Consider the following 17,445-nt stretch of genomic DNA (forward strand, 5'->3'; position numbering starts at 1 on the left):
GCTTTGTGTCCGGTGTGAGGGGAAAAGGAAGATGGCGGCCATTGATGGACTAGTGCTGCTGTTGCGCATTTAAAACGGCAAAAAACCCGAAAACAAGCCGTTGGTAGTGAGTTTAAACGGTTGATTAGATGCACGTGGAGGCGGCGGGTTGTGTCTGAGGCTGCAGATTAGCGGACTACAGGTAAATCTGACCGGTAGTTAACACCCAGGTAACCCTGGACGGTAGCTCCTGTTAGCTCCAGGAAGCTAACTGACGCTAGCTGACCAACACCTGAACAGGCTGTTTATCTTTTAATACAGCAAATACAATCAAACCAGGGAAATAATAACAATAAAGATAGTGTCAGCTATAGTTATAAGGGTGTTTAATTTGACAGACTGCGACGTTCCGTTAGCTGAAGCGTCACCAGTGAGCTAACAGAGGCTAACAGGCTAACAGTAAAACAAGACACCGGTGTTGTGTCCTGACCGGTTACCGAGCTATCTGGTGCCCGGAACAGCTGTTTTCTGCCTCATTTAGCAGATTCATCACATATTTAATAAACATATACAGTCATAGAACAAATTATTAGACCGCCCTGGTTTTCTCCTTGCTTTTCTTGTTTAATTTAATGACAAAAACCCCCCACAAAATGACAAAAAATAGATGCAAAAATGACAACAATTGATGCAAAAATGATCCAAAAGGACACAAAATGACCAGAAATGACTCAAAATGACCAAAAATAGATGCAAAAATGATCAAAAAGGATACTAAATTACCAAAAATGACACAAAATGACCAAAAATAGATGCAAAAATGATCAAAAAGGATACTAAATTACCAAAAAAAGACACATGACAAAAAATAGATGCAAAAATGACCAAAATTGATGCAAAAATGATCCAAAAGGACACTAAATTACCAAAAATGACGCAAAATGTCCAAAAATAGATGCAAAAATGATCAAAAAGGATACTAAATTACAAAAAAAGACACAACATGACCAAAAATGACCAAAAATATGCATAAATGACCAAAAAGGACACTAAATTACAAAAAAAGACACAAAATACATGCAATAATGACAAACATGTATGCATAAATTACCAAAAAAGACCAAAAATAGATGCAAAAATGTTGAAAAAATGACACTAAATTATCGAAATAGAAACAAATTGACCAGCAAATAAAATCAAACCAGGGAAATAATTACAATAAAGATAGTGTTAGCTATAGTTACAGAGGTGTTTAATTTGACAGACTGCGACGTTCCGTTAGCTGAAGCGTCACCAGTGAGCTAACAGAGGCTAACAGAGGCTAACAGTAAAACAAGACACCGGTGTTGTGTGCTGACCGGTTACCGAGCTATCTGGTGCCCGGAACAGCTGTTTTCTGCCTCATTTAGCAGATTCATCACATATTTAATAAACATATACAGTCATAGAACAAATTATTAGACCGCCCCGGTTTTCTCCTTGCTTTTCTTGTTTAATTTAATGTCAAAAACCCCACAAAATGACAAAAAATAGATGCAGAAATGACCAAAAAGGACACAAAATGACAAAAATAAATGCAGAAATGACCATAAAGGACACAAAATGACAAAAAATAGATGCAAAAATGACAACAATTGATGCAAAAATGACCAAAAAGGACACAAAATGACAAAAATAAATGCAGAAATGACCATAAAGGACACAAAATGACAAAAAATAGATGCAAAAATGACAACAATTGATGCAAAAATGACCAAAAAGGACACAAAATGACCGAAAAGGACACAAAATGACCAAAATCGATGCAAAAATGATCCAAAAGGACACTAAATTACCAAAAATGACGCAAAATGTCCAAAAATAGATGCAAAAATGATCAAAAAGGATACTAAATTACAAAAAAAAGACACAACATGACCAAAAATAGATGCAAAAATGACCAAAAATATGCATAAATGACCAAAAAGGACACTAAATTACAAAAAAAGACACAAAATACATGCAAAAATGGCAAACATGTATGCATAAATAACCAAAAAAGACCAAAAATAGATGCAAAAATGTTGAAAAAATTACACTAAATTATCGAAATAGAAACAAATTGACCAAAAATCGAAGTAAAAATGATCAAAAAAGACATAAAATGATCAAAAATACAGTCATGGAAAAAATTATTAGTTTTCTTCGATTTCTTGTTCATTTTAATGGCTGGTACAACTAAAAGTACATTTGTTTGGACAAATATAATGATAACAACAAAAATAGCTGGTAAGAGTTTAATTTAAGAGCTGATATCTAGACATTTAACATGGTTTTATTGATTATAACCACAATCATTATCCAGAAATCCATGTTAAATGTCTACATATCACCTCTCAAATTAAATTCTTATCAGCTATTTTTTATTATATACATAAAAACCCTTATGTTTTATTATATTCTGTTAAATTACACATTTTTAAACAAATGTATATTCATTTTTATAAAGTTTTTATTAAATATTTATTGTATATAAGTGTGGGGGAAACCATGACATTTTTATCTGGACACATTACAGTAATGAATTTGTGAATCAAAAATATGTTTAAAAAGCTTCATGAGAATCACCTGTATAATGTCATAGAAAAAAATCATTAGACCGCCCTTGTTTTCTTGTTGCTTTCTTTTATTTTAATGTCTGGTACAACTTAAGGTACATTTGTTTGGACAAATATAATGATAACAACAAAATTAGCTGATAAGAGTTTAATTTAAGAGCTGATATCTAGACATTTAACCACATTTAACATGTTTTATTGATAATAACCAAAATCATTAACCATTGTGTCTTTTTATTGGTCATTACATGTCTTTTTATTGGTCAATTTGTGTCTTTTATGGTCATTTAACGTCTTTTTTGGTAATTTTGTGTCTTTTTATTGGTCATTTAACGTCTTTTTTTTGGTCGATTTGTGTCTTTTTTTGGTCATTATACATCTTTTTTGTACGTTTTGTGTCTTTTATGGTCATTTTACGTCTTTTTTGGTCAATTTGTTGTTTTCTGCAATGCATTTTAATGGCTGGTACAACCAAAGGTAAATTTGTTTGGACAAATATAATAATAACAAAAGAAATAGCTGATAAGAGTTTAATTTAAGAGCTGACATCTAGACATTTAACATGGTTTTCTTGATAATGATTTTGGTTATAATAAAAAAAAAACATGGAAAATGTCTAGATATCAGCTCTTCAATTTAACTCCTATCAGTTATTTTTGTTGTTATCATTATATTTGTCCAAACAAATGGACCTTTAGTTGTACCAGGCATTAAAATGAACAAGAAAACTAATATTTTTTTCCATGACTGTATATTTGATCATTTTGTGTATTTTTTGATCAGTTTTACTTCGATTTTTGGTCAATTTGTTTCTATTTCGATAATTTAGTGTCATTTTTTCAACATTTTTGCATCTATTTTTGGTCTTCTTGTGTCCTTTTTGGTCATTTATGCATACATTTTTGTCATTTTTGCATGTATTTTGTCATTTTGTGTCTTTTTTGGTAATTTAGTGTTTAATTTAACTTTTATGAGCTATTTCTGTTATTATATTTGTCCAAACAAATGTACCTTTAGTTGTAGTTGGCATGAACATTTATAAGATGCTGTGTTGAATTTGGACAACTTATTGTATAGGTTGTTAGGTGTTCTTTGACAAAGAGCAGATGAGTGATAATGTTGAATATTCTCACATTCTTGAAATGTTCACAAATGTTACCACAGGCTTCTTTTGCGTCCGTGACCCCAATATTTCCACTAAGATTTTCATTTTAAGATAAAAATCTTAATGTGTCCCGTTCTTTCTACTAGGTTAACTCCTGGATTTTCCATCACCGCCAACCTTCAGGACCCGCTGTCTGACTCCTGCGCCACCAGTTCTCCTGGTCCATGGACTTGACTCCGTCATCAGGCTTCAAGAGGAGGCCTACTGCCTCCTTTTCCCCCAGTGGAGTTAGAGAGATCGCCAGGAGCCCTCCGCCCTGCTCCCCCTCCTTATCCGTGTCCTCTCCTTCGTCTGATCCGTCGTCTCCCTTGTCTACATCCTCCTCTGTCTGCATCAACTCATCAGGTTACCAGAACCATGTGAAAGGTCAGACCACGGGGACGGAGGTGGCCAGGGTGTCCTCCACTTCTGCCTCTCTAGCAACCCAGTCCACACCTCCACCCAACACCACCTCCTCCGAACCCTTCCCTCACACTTCAGCACAGACGCATGTTGATTGTGACGAAGTGGGCATGAAAAGGGAGATGTACGATCCTTTCCATCCCACCGAGGGAGTGAAGGACGAGGACTGGGAAGGGGAGAAGTACGACCCCTTCGATCCCACCGGTTCTCCGGCGTCAGACGCCGATGATGGAGGTTGTGAAAAAGTGAGAGTGGGGAAGAGAAACGCTGAGAGAGGAGATGATGAAAAAGAGGAAGAACCTCCAGATTCAACGGACACCTTAGCTGACCTGCCGAGCTCCTGTCTGGCCACCCAGCTCCCACTGAGGAGGAGAGTGGACTGTAGCACGGCCAAATCTGGCGAGGAGAGGGAGTGTGGCGACTCGGATCACTCTGAGATCGAGGAGGGGGAGATAGTGGCTGCTGCCGACAAAGATGGAAGCACTAAGAGACCAGTTGGAGACATCCTTCCCCTGAATTCTCCCAGCGTCTCTTTTTTTGGTTCAAAGCCGGAGCGGATCCTGCGGGTGCTGGACGGGGACGGCTTTGTGTCTGTGCGTGCAGAAAGCAACTGGGAGGTGGACCGGGAGCCTGAAGACGAACCCGTGGTCGGTTTGGAGGATCTGAGAAGGAAGCTGGTCAGCAAGCGGAAGGAAAGATATCTCTCCTTCCCTGCTTCTTCCTCCCTCTCTCCTCAGCCAACGCCTCCTCCCTCCCATCCTCCAGCTTCTACTCCCTCGTCCTCTCTCACACTCCCGGTAGAACAAGACAACAAGAACCCCGGCAAATCCTCCAAGAGTTCCAAGGACGGCAACGGCCAGAAGAGCAAGGAGAAGAAGTCTGGGGAGAAGGAGGAGAGAAGAAAAAAGAGCAGGAAGGACAAAGATAGAGGACGGGAGAGGAGCAAAGACAGGGAGCGAAGACACAAGAGTGGGAAAGAGGTGACGGGAAGGGGGAGCAGCAGGAGCAGTAGCCGGAAGAGGAAGAAAAGGCAGCCCAGCAGTCCAGAGGCCTCACGGTCCTACAACTCCTTAGGAAGAGGAGGGCAGGCGAGACACTCCTTTTCAAGCCTAACTGAAGAGAAACACAAAGAAAGAGATAAAGACAGAGAGAGGGACAGAGACAGAGGAAGAGAGAGAGACAGAGAACAATATCGGGCGAGCAGCAACAGAAGAGACGAAAGAGATCGAGATTCTAGCTCCAGAAAGGACGAGAGGGAACGGAAGGGGAGGCAGCATCAGAGCAGCAGAGAGCGAGGCTTTTCAAAGAGGTCGAAACGAAGCAGGGAGAAGCGGGAAGGTGATCGAGACCGGCATCGTGAGAGGGAACGGCGGCGTGATGGTCGTCCCGTTGTCCCGCCGTCTATCCAAGACCTCAATGGGTCCGACCTCTTCGCCATCAAGAGAACTATAACGGTAACCACCACCACGACCACCACCACAGTACCCGGCTCCCCGAGACTCGCCTCAACATCTCCCTGCCGGCCAACGCAGGACTCTGACAAACCCCACAAGAAGAAGAAGAAGAGGAAATGGCACTCAGGTGGAGACATGGAGGACCAGGGGAGTTGTCACAGCCGATCACAGTCACTCTCACCCCCGAGGTATCATAGTTACGAGTCTGATCGCTTTTCAGACAAACTGGAGATTGACGTGTTGTCTTTGGATGGCGAGGCTTTGGACTCGGACTACCCGTCTTTGGAGGATACACCTCCTGCTGCCCTGCTTCCAGAGCCACCAATCCCTAGCCCCAAAACTAAAACTACCCTCAAGACTGGACAGCATCACCCGAAAAAGAAATCTCGAACATTAAAGAAATTCGGCCAGTTTGATTCCTCGTCCTCAAATAGAACCAAAAACAAATGCCTTTCCTCACTGACGGTCACTACAGGCTCAGCCTCCACCTCATCTGGAATCCCCTCAGCAAAGCAGGAAAGGAAGATGGGGAAGGACAAAGTCCGGGACAAAGGCAGCAGGAAGGATTTGGGCCACTCTGGCAAATCCAAGAAAGAGAGCGGCGGCAGTCGGAAAGGCAAGCTGCAGTCCAAAGTGTCCGTGCTGGTGCGTGAAGGCGTGAGCAGCACTACGGGCGCTTCGGTCGGCTCTGGAAAGCTGGGCATGGACCTCCTAGGGCCAGGAGGTTCAGGAGGAGGTGCTGGGGGCTCTGTGGTCGGGGGCTCAATTGCAGTAGTCTTCTGCAGGGACAATGAGAGCAGGTCTCCGTTTCTCAAACCTTGCTCGGAGCCACTATCGCTGGGAAACCGCAACAAAGATCTGTCCAGTTTGGGGAAGCGAAGCAGCTTAGTTGCACCGCCATCTTCTCTAACCAGCCCTGCAGGACTGAAATCTAAGAAAACAAAACCAAGCTCCATCACGTCCACCTCCTCGTCTGCCTCCTCCCCGTCTTCATCTCTGGCTACCAAGCGGCGCCGTCGCCTCGCCAAGAAGACGAGAGATAAAGGTGGAGTTGTAGGATTGACGAAGGAAGATGGCGGCCAAGCGGAAGGCTTGTCTGAGTCCTGGGGCGGAGCTTCTTTAGACGCTCAGTCGGCCATTGGAGACGGGAACAAGTTAGTCAGTCCACATACGAGCCAAGCGGGCCCTACACACTGTTCTTCCTCCTCTTCCTCGTCCTCCTCCTCCTCCACCAGTGTGCTCCCACCCTCTTCCTCGCCGCCCCACACCCCCCCCGCCCTCCATGGCTCCTCTGCGGGACACTAGGGACTCGTCTCCGGACTCTCAGACTGTGGACAGCAGCTGTAAGACCCCAGACCCGTCTTTCCTAGCGGAGGACTGTCCCACTCAGACCAGCCCCCCCACGCCGCCAGCGTCCAGTCCGTCCAGCCTGTCGACCCCCCAGGGACCCGGCCTCAACATCTCCCTGTCTACACCCGCTGCCAAGCCGCCTCCTCCTGACGATGCTCCTAAATCCCTGGCCTCGCCTCCCTGCTCCTCCTCCTCGACGGGCTGTGGTCTCACCTCCTTGTCGATGCCTCTGACCTCGTCAGACCCTTCCTCGGTGTCTTCCTCGTCGGCCAGTAAGCCTCCTCCTCCTCCCCCTCCAGCAGCTCCTGCCCTCCCCTGGAGTCTGCAGACCGGAGTGGACTGCACCACCGGAGGAGTCCTTGCATGTGAGTTCCTTCAAAAGATGTACAGAAATCTGCTGTATAATGAGCTTGAGACCAAGGTTTTAATAGTTGAGGATTTTTCATTAGTTTTAATTTCGTTGTGATTTTTTTTTTTCAGATTCCGTTTGTTTTAGTTAATTTTTAGAGTGAGTTTGCTAGTTTTAATTGGTTTTTATTTTTGGGAAAATGCTTAGTTTTAGTTTAGTTTTTATTAGTTGTAGTTGTTTTGTAATGGGGTATTTGTTGGGTGCCAGATTTAATAAGGACACAATAAATGTTGCGTTTTTGTCAATTATTTTTCTGGTAAATTTGTCACTTTCCCCCATACATTTGTCACTTTTTCTCTTAAATTTGACAATTTTCTTCTTGAAATTTGTCAATTTTTGTCGTGAATTCGTCACTTTTTTCTTGTAAATTCGTCACTTTTTTTCTTGTAAATCTATGACTTCTTTCTTGTAAATTCGTCACTTTTTTCTCATAAATTTGTAACTTTTTTCTCATAAATTCGTCACTTTTTTCTCATAAATATGTGCCTTTTTTCTTGTAAATTTGTGACTTTCTTGTAAATTTGTGACTTTTTTCTCATAAATTCGTCACTTTTTTCTCATTAATTCGTCACTTTTTCTTGTAAATTAGTCACTTTTTTCTCATAAATTTGTGCTTTTTTTAAATTAGTTTTAGTTTTTATTAGTTGTAGTTGTTTTGTAATGGGGTATTTGTTGGGTGCCAGATTAAAAAAAGTCACAATAAATGTTTATAACAACGTGATCCTGCCACGCGCTACGTCTTACTGGGGGAAACTCGTCAAGTCTCGGAGGAAGCATGAGTCCAGTTCAGGGCTCTCCCCAGACCAACGGGGACGAGGTGGCTCCCAGGATCATGATACAGGAAAAACTGGGTGATAAATAAAAAATGGGTTACAAAATCGTGGGATAAAAATTATTTTAAAAAAAAGAAGCCATCACCAGCGTCATGTTACTTCCATATAATACTGTCGTTATCCACATTGTGCAAATCCAGTGTTGCTCCGTCTGTGAAGACTTCAGTAGATCAGAAAAGCTTTATAAATGTCCTTGTGCTGAACTAACAGTCTTCATCATTCTTCTTCTTCTCAGTGACTGCTCTGCTCTTCAAAATGGAGGAGGCCAACATAGCCAGCAGAGCGAAGGCCCAGGAGTTCATCCAGGCCACCAGCCAGGTCAGAAAGTGACTCTTCATTTGTAATAAAAACTGTGCAGATAATGATATTTTAAATAACCCTATTTCCATTTTCATTTTTGTATTGATTTTTAAAAAAATATATATCACTGGGTTTTATGGATAAAAAAAAGAAATGCATTAATTATTTGTGACAGTCAGATATGTGAAGTTCTTCAATTCCAGCCTTTAAACACTTACAGCGAGCTGTAAAAGGGCTTTCAACAATGTTTAACGTAGCATTTAGGATGTTATTTTGTTGGGCTTTCTGCTAAATGTTTAGCAGTCGGTGGGGTTGCTATCAAGAACTGTGCTAGCTAGCATGGCTAGTGGGCTAAACAGCAGTTCATACATTAATAAATTATACATCGTTTACCATCATAAGCCAATTATCCTGTGCTAACGGCATCCTGTCTTCTCTGTTGGTTAGATTACTTTGCTGTGTGTTTATTAGAGGAGCAGCGGTACAGTAACCCACAGTACTAGGGCTGCAACTAATGGTTATTGAAACGATTAATCAGTTAGTTGTTTGGTCAATAAAATGTATAAAAATGTCAATGAGTGTTTCCCAAACCACAAGATGACGTCCTCAAATCTCTTGTTTTGTCCACAAACCAGAGTCTTTTTTAGTCATATTGTGTCTTTTTTAGTCATTTTGTGTCTTTTTTGGTAATTTTGTATCTTTTGTTGTGTGTTTTTTAGTTATTTTGTGACTTTTTTGGTCATTTTGTGTCATTTGTGTCTTTTTTGTGTCTTTTGTTGTGTATTTTTTAGTCATGTTGTGTCTTTTTTGTGTATTTTTTAGTCATTTTGTGTCTTTTTTGTGTCTTTTATTGTGTATTCAGAGTATTCAAAGAGATATTCAGTTTAATGTCATAAAGGAACAAAGAAACCAGAAATATTCACATTGAAGAAGCTGAAATAAGAGAATTTGGACTTATTGTCCTTTAAAAAAAACTGCTCAAACTAATTATTGGATTATCAGAATAGTTGACGATTAATTTAATAATTGATTATTGTTCATGTGTCTGGTGCAGATCCTGTCCCAAGCCAATCAGAGCCAGTCCCAGCAGCTGGCTCCTCCCTCCTCAGCCTCCTCCTCACAGATCCCTCCCCCTCCCTCTCTCCCTCCTCCTCCTGGCCGAAGCCCCGCCCAGTTCATCCTCCACAACTCCCTCCCATTGGTCGGCTGCACCAAGACTCCCCCGTCCCTGCTGCACCCCTCCATGGGGGGTGGCTGTGCTCAGACCCCGCCCTCCATCATGCCCGTGGGGCTGTCGGGGGTCACTGGGAGCTCTGGGGACCCTGGATGGGACAACGGGAGCAAAGACCCTGATAAGGTAACGCTGAGCTTCATTATTTTATCTCTACCAGTCTCATCAGCATCCACCCATGGGGCCAGGATTTGTTTTTTAAATGTATTTTTATGAAGTCATGTATTTTTCAGTATACTTAGAAAGAGAGAAAGAAAGGAAAGAAAAGGCCCAGATGGAAAAAATATACATACGTATAAATATTATTACACAGGGAGAGGACACAATAAATGTTGCGTTTTGTCAATTATTTTTCTGGTAAATTTGTCACTTTCCCCCATACATTTGTCACTTTTTCTCTTAAATTTGACAATTTTCTTCTTGAAATTTGTCAATTTTTGTCGTAAATTTGTCACTTTTTTCTTGTAAATTCGTCACTTTTTTCTTGTACATTTTTCACTTTTTTCTCATAAATTCATCACTTTTTTCTCGTAAATTTGTGACTTTTTTCTCATAAATTCGTCACTTTTTTCTTGTAAATTTGTCACTTTTTTCTCATAAATTTGTGATTTTTTAAAATTAGTTTTAGTTTTTATTAGTTGTAGTTGTTTTGTAATGGGGTATTTGTTGGGTGCCAGAAGGGAGACATGCCACAGGGAGAGAAGAATCATAGTAACAATGTGGACATTTCAAGAGGAAGGTCCAGGGTTTAGACAGATTTCAGTCATTTTTGCTCCATTTGTCCAAAGTCTGAAGCTTTGAAGTTTTGTTTTATTTTGCACAAATAAGACAAAAGACAAGGATAAAGAGATAACAACAAAACTGTCTATGCACTTTGTGTTTTTTATGCACACTGTTCATTGCACCTTATTTGTTTCATAGCACCAACATTTTTATACTGTATATTCATATTTATTCTGCACTGGAATTCTATTCTACTCCTTATACATACTCCTTCTTTAGACACTTTATATTTTATTGTATTTTTATATTTTATTGCTTGAAGTATGCCTAGGTTGTTCTTTTTTTTTAATTGTGTTGTTATTGTCTCTGTGTGTAATGCTGCTGATACACTGGAATTTCCCAGCTTGGGATAAATAAAATCTATCTATCTATCTATCTATCCATCTATCCATCTATCCATCCATCCATCCATCCATCCATCCATCCATCTATCTATCTATCTATCTATCTATCTATCTATCTATCTATCTATCTATCTATCTATCTATCTATCTATCTATCTATCTATCTATCTATCTATCTATCTATCTATCTATCTATCCATCCATCCATCCATCCATCCATCCATCCATCCATCCATCTATCCATCTATCCATCTATCCACCCACCCATCCATCCATCCATCCATCCATCCATCCAAAACGAAGGTGCAAGGTAGCGGCAAGAAACCCAAAATGGCTTATACAGGCCTCTACCTATATTACAATTCACAAGTTAAATTAAAACAAATAACTATCAAATAGAAAAAAATAATGACACATAAAAATGAAGTCTATCCTTCATATCAAAACGGGACAGAAACATTCTCAAACAACACTGAGAGAGCTCATCATGTAGGACAGTAGGGGGCGCTGTACGCAAGCAAAAAATAAAAAAAAATGAAACGGAGCACATTATTAGTTGTTATTAACTGCCTCCTGTCCATTTCCTCCAGAACGTAGTTAATTTGTCCATGCACAAGTTCAAGGAAAAAGTCAGTTTTTCCATAAATTAAGTCATAAATTTCTTTCACAATTCCGATCCATTCCTCTTTAGAAGGGAACTCTTTCCATAGTCATCTCCTTCTAATAGCTTTTTTACTGGCTACCAACATTATTTTAATCAAATATTTATCAGTAATGATTGTGGGGGAAATATTACCAAGATAAATTGTGCAAAAATCGTCATTAATCTCAAAACATACTCTTGAATTAATTTTCATGGGTTCGATATTGTTCAACAATCTCAACCAAAATGATTTGAACCTCTTTTACTTTAACATCTTGATACGCGAATACCAAGAAAACATTAATACCATTTTTAAACATAAATTTCTTACAGAAGCTGTAACTCCAACGATTCACATATTCATTTGTTTGACTGATTTTGTTTAAGTCGGGCGATTAAAAGTTCATGCTTTGTGATTTTAAATTTGATTTAAGCCAATTACATGTATCAATATTTGCTGTCAGAACCATTTAAAACATTTCAGAGCCTCTGCTAACCCGCCTGCATTCTCTGTTTTAATCTTGTTTAGCGTTTAACCTGTTAGTGAAATCACTCCTACAGATACATTTGTTTAATTTTATATATTTGTATTATTATTGTACCATTAATTTAACATGTCTGCTCCTTTAATTGTCCAGTACCTAAAGAAGCTGCATACCCAGGAGCGTGCAGTGGAGGAGGTGAAGCTCGCCATCAAACCTTATTATCAGCGCAAAGACATCAACAAGGACGAATACAAAGACATCCTGAGGAAAGCTGTTCATAAGGTCAGTCAGCACACCTTAAAGCAGGGGTCTTAAGCTCAAATTACCTGGGGGCTGCTGGAGGCAGTATCAAAATGATCAAAAAAAGACACAAAATGACAGAAAAACAACTAAATTACTTAAAAAAGACACAAAATGATCAAAAAAAAGACACAAAAATACAAAAAAGACACAAAAATACAAAAAAGACACAAAATGACAAAAAAGACACAAAATGACCAAAAAAAGACACAAAATGACAAAAAAAGACACAAAATGACAAAAAAAGACACAAAATGACCAAAAAAAAGACACAAAAATACAAAAAAGACACAAAATGACAAAAAAAGACACAAAATGACCAAAAAAAGACACAAAATGACAAAAAAAGACACAAAATGACAAAAAAAGACACAAAATGACCAAAAAAAGGGACACAGAATTACCAAAAAATAAACAAAAAAAGACAAAAAAAAAGACAAAATGACCCAAAAAAAGACACAAAATGACAGAAAAAACTAAATTAATCAAAGAAGAAACAAAATGACCAAAAAAAAAACAATTAAAGGACCTTCCACACACAACACGGTAAAGTGCCATTCATATAAAGCTCACATTAAACTTTCATATCAAAGTGAGGGCCACAAAATATCATCACGAGGGCCACAATTGGCCTGCGGGCCGCGAGTTTGAGACCCATGCCTTAAAGGGACATAAAGCACATGTTTACATCTCAAACAGTAAGAATATCATGAAAAAGTTCAATATTTGTTGTCAGTTATTTCAGGAAGTGAAACTCAAACATTATATAGATTCATTACACATAGAGTGAAATATTTCAAGCCTGTTTTTCTTGTAATTTCGATGATTCTGGCTTAGAGAGAATGAAAACACAAAACTCAGAGTCTCAGAAAAGTTTTGGGTTTTCATTCTCTCTAAGCCAGAATTATCAAAATTACAAGAAAAAACGAACAAATTTACAATAAAAAAAAAAAATCTCTATTTTACGATAAAAAAATAATAATCATATACGCATAATAAACATAATCACAAATTTAAGAGAAAAAAATACAAAATTATGAAAAGAAAATCTAAAATTTATGAGAAAAAGACAAATGTAAAAGGAAGAAATGACATGGGATAATGAAAACATAAAACTCAGAAAATGAGAATATTGTGAAGAAGTTTGAGATTTTTTTTCCTCGTAAATCTGTATATTTCTCATTAATTTTTAGATATTTTTTATCACAAATTTTTTTTTTTTTTTGTCTTCAATTTTTTTATTTTTTTCTTGTACATTTATTTATTTGAATTGTTTTTTTTGTTTGTTAAACCTGTATTTCAAGATTTGCCAAGATTGGGCCTTTTTTGTAAGACCTTACATTTAAGTATTTTTAATAAATATGCTTATAATAAAACATAATAGTCATCGTTTCAAAATTCCTGTCAACTTTTAACATTTTTTTTTTTTATAAAAACACGGTGGACCGCCGGTGGGCTTCTCTACCACCAGGATCAGAGCACATGGATGTGTTAGCAGAACCCACCACAGAATTTACAAAAAGACTGTCAAAATAAGACGCCTTAAATAAAACATAGAAGAACCTTTATTCTCCTTTATAATAATTCATTAAAATATGAAATGATTCAGATGGAATAGTGGCATTAGAATGTGGGAGAGGCACCAAATTTAGACTTTTAGGGCAAAAATGAGAAAAATTACTCTGTTTGGGTCCCCCATCATAATCCCAGTAAATCCTGATGGGAACACTGGTTCTAAAGTCTTGACAGACTGGACAGACAAGAAATCACCTACTCTCCTTTATAATAATTCATTAAAATATGCTGGAGGGGAAAAAAGACGAGTGAAGCTCAGATAATAATGTTGTAAATGTTGTTCGTACAGCACCAAACCTGGCTCACAAAGCATCAACAGAATATAAACTGGTGTATTTAATATTATAATATTAGATATTTAATAAAAACAGGCCAACTAATGACTCTGTGTGGATGTTTCAGATCTGCCACAGTCGCACCGGAGAGATCAACCCGGTCAAAGTGTCCAACCTGGTGAAGCTCTACGTCCAGAGATATAAATACTTCCGGAAACATGGACGCCGAGTGGACGAGGAGGACGACAGGGAGCTGCATTCCTCCGTCTAATTGTCCATTTTTATTATTTTTTGACATTTTTTTTGACTATTGTTTCAATAGCCCACCTTGTTTGTGCTTTTATGTGACCTTCTGGAAGCCTCTCCCTTTGTATCTACGATCTCACTGTAAATATGTCTCTCTCAAAAAAACCCCAAAATGTATTATGTATCCAGCGTTGAAGAGGTTGATGCTCTCATGCTCATCCGTGTGATCTAATACAGTCCAGTACACCAACCCTGCAATAAATACTGCCTTTGTGAAGCTTAGACTTTAACATTTGTTGGCCGTGGCCATTAGAAACGTTGCATTGGTGGCATTATTTGCAGGGCTATTTATTCACTCGGTGTTCATGTTATTTTGTCTACCCCTATGTTACTATGTGTGTATAAAGACATGTCAGTTATATACACCAGACTATGATGAACACTAGTGTGAAGACAGGATGAAGGTCCAGTACGTTGACCTGCTCAGTCTGTTGATTCTGCTGTCTGTTTATGTGCATGTGTGACTCAGAAAGTTGATAAATCTCTTTTATAGAATGACTTGACCAACAAAATATAAACGTTGCTTGAAAACCAGAATCCAACACAAAGACCTTGTTCATTTAGCTTTTTTCTTTTAAAGTTTTTTTTGTTATTTAAAATGTTTCAAGTAAAAGCCAAATTGAAAAGATAAGTCTTACGTTTGCTCTTAAAAATATAAACTGAACAATAAGCACTGAAGTACAGAATACAGACAGTTAACACAGATGAAAGACAATAATTCAGACCCTGCGGCAACCTCTGGGTCTGAGCCAGATGGCAACCTCCGGGGCAAAGCCAGGCGGCAACCCCCGGGGCAAAGCCAGGCGGCAACCTCCGGGGCAAAGCCAGGCGGCAACCTCCGGGGCAAAGCCAGGCGGCAACCTCCGGGTATGAGCCAGGTGGCAACCTCTGGGTCTAAGCCCTACGGCAACCTCTGGGTCTGAGCCCTACAGCAACCTCCGGGTATGAGCCAGGTGGCAACCTCTGGGTCTAAGCCCTACGGCAACCTCTGGGTCTAAGCCCTACGGCAACCTCTGGGTCTGAGCCCTACGGCAACCTTTGGGTCTGAGCCCTACAGCAACCTCCGGGTCTGAGCCCTACAGCAACCTCTGGGTCTGAGCCAGGCGGCAACCTCCGGGTCTAAGCCCTACGGCAACCTCTGGGTCTGAGCCCTACGGCAACCTTTGGGTCTGAGCCCTACAGCAACCTCCGGGTCTGAGCCCTACGGCAACCTCCGGGTCTGAGCCCTACGGCAACCTTTGGGTCTGAGCCCTACAGCAACCTTTGGGTCTGAGCCCTACAGCAACCTCCGGGTCTGAGCCCTACAGCAACCTCTGGGTCTGAGCCAGGCGGCAACCTCCGGGTCTGAGCCGGGTCTCGAGTCAGGAGCAGGAACCCAAAAGAGGAGATGCACTGCAAAAACCAACTGACAAAAAATAAGGAATAAATATCTAGAATTAAGCATATACATGCTCGAAACAAGTACAATTATCTGCCAGCGCAGGAAGTAAATGTTTCTTTGTAAGAATTCTTTAAATGAGTAAAAAATATCTAGACCCTAGAAAAACCAATAATAGCTTGAAATAAATACAAATATTCTTATTTTGAGCAATTGTGGCTTGAATAGCTTGACTGTAGTAACATTAAAATAAGGCAGAAATACTTGAAACTAGCACGTTTTGGTGATAGAAAATGCTTTTCAAATAACATTTAAACTACATGCAGCTAAAACTCTCAACTGGAGCCAATATTTGAGGTAAAAACTCATCATATTCAACAGTTGAATAGATTGAAAAGCATGAAAAAGCTCACAAAGTCAATCCTAAAAACAAGCCTTTACACAATAAGATAATTAAATAAGCACATAAAGCTATGGTCAGTAGGTCAATTATACTCAGAACAATATAATTAAGATACTACTGATAGATATGAGAAGAAAATACTTCGCCCTACAGAGCTAATAAACCAGACACAGTCAAACATGAGCTGGTAGAATGTAAGACGTATGATGATGATGATGAAAGAAAGACTTCTAGATGAAACATAGTAAAACCCTGGAAAGTCTTCCTGGGAAAAATGCAAAGAAAATAAACCTCTATTAATTACCTGAGGGAACCAGGACTTATAGAGAGAATCTAGTTATGTATTTCATTATTTATTTATTTGTTTTGTAATGTGCTATTATTGATATTATTGTTCCCACTTTTCCTGTTAAATTATTTATTTATTTTGGATAATTAAATAGAATAGCCTACTGAATATAAAATTAATTTTATGAACGTATACTTATATTTTCCTAAAATATTTATTGAATAATCATTTTTAAAGGATTTTTGCATGGATGCTACTTTTTAAATGTATATTTTAAAATCTCACGAACCCCCATTTGAGAACCACTGGATCAACATATAATAATAGATAATGTCTGGTCTTGGGTGTCCAGTCTTCACTTCTTTTTAAAAAAAAACTTTATTAAAGCAACACAATGCAAGACAATACACCAACAAGACAACAACAATACAAAACGCCATCAGGGGCTCTCAACAATACAGAGGCAAGCCCTCATACAAAAACATTGTAAAGTGAACATAAATTCAAAGTTTTTACAGCTTTCAAGTTGGTAGATTTCTTAATAGACTCAATGTACTGCTTGGTTTCATTTTCAAAGACAAGAAAGAGGTTTTTGATTAACTTAACAACATTTATGGATATGCCATTTGGCTAACTGTATCATGAGATTGATGATGTCGTATTGTTTTTCTTTTGCAAAAGGAAAGTGAGTGAAACCAAACAGTATATTATGTTCAAAGCACAGGGACAAATGAGGTTCAATCGAAAAAGAAATCAGGTTACAAATATCTTCCCATAATCTAGTTGAGAAAGAGCAAAATAAATGAAAAAAATATCTTCAGTGTGTCCTTCACAGAAAGAGCAGTTTAAGTCTTTCTTAAATTGCTGTAAAAAAAACCTTTAGATGGGTAAATTCTGTGAATTATCTTAAAAGATACTTCTTTAACCTTGTTATTGATTATATA

General features: G+C 38.8%; 1 protein-coding gene across 1 annotated transcript; it reads left to right on the forward strand.

Annotated features, from left to right (window-relative positions):
* On the forward strand, window positions 1-14,968 carry scaf1 (SR-related CTD-associated factor 1). Its single transcript, XM_059348476.1, is given in 7 exon segments — window positions 1-181; window positions 3,828-6,866; window positions 6,868-7,312; window positions 8,425-8,507; window positions 9,544-9,846; window positions 12,129-12,257; window positions 14,253-14,968. Coding segments are annotated over 6 exon segments (4,065 nt in total). The 5' UTR covers window positions 1-181; window positions 3,828-3,905; the 3' UTR covers window positions 14,397-14,968.
* Window positions 14,969-17,445: the final 2,477 nt, after the last annotated feature.

Source organism: Centropristis striata, chromosome 13 (genome assembly GCF_030273125.1).
Source record: "Centropristis striata isolate RG_2023a ecotype Rhode Island chromosome 13, C.striata_1.0, whole genome shotgun sequence".
In the NCBI taxonomy this organism is placed as follows: Eukaryota; Metazoa; Chordata; class Actinopteri; order Perciformes; family Serranidae; genus Centropristis; species Centropristis striata.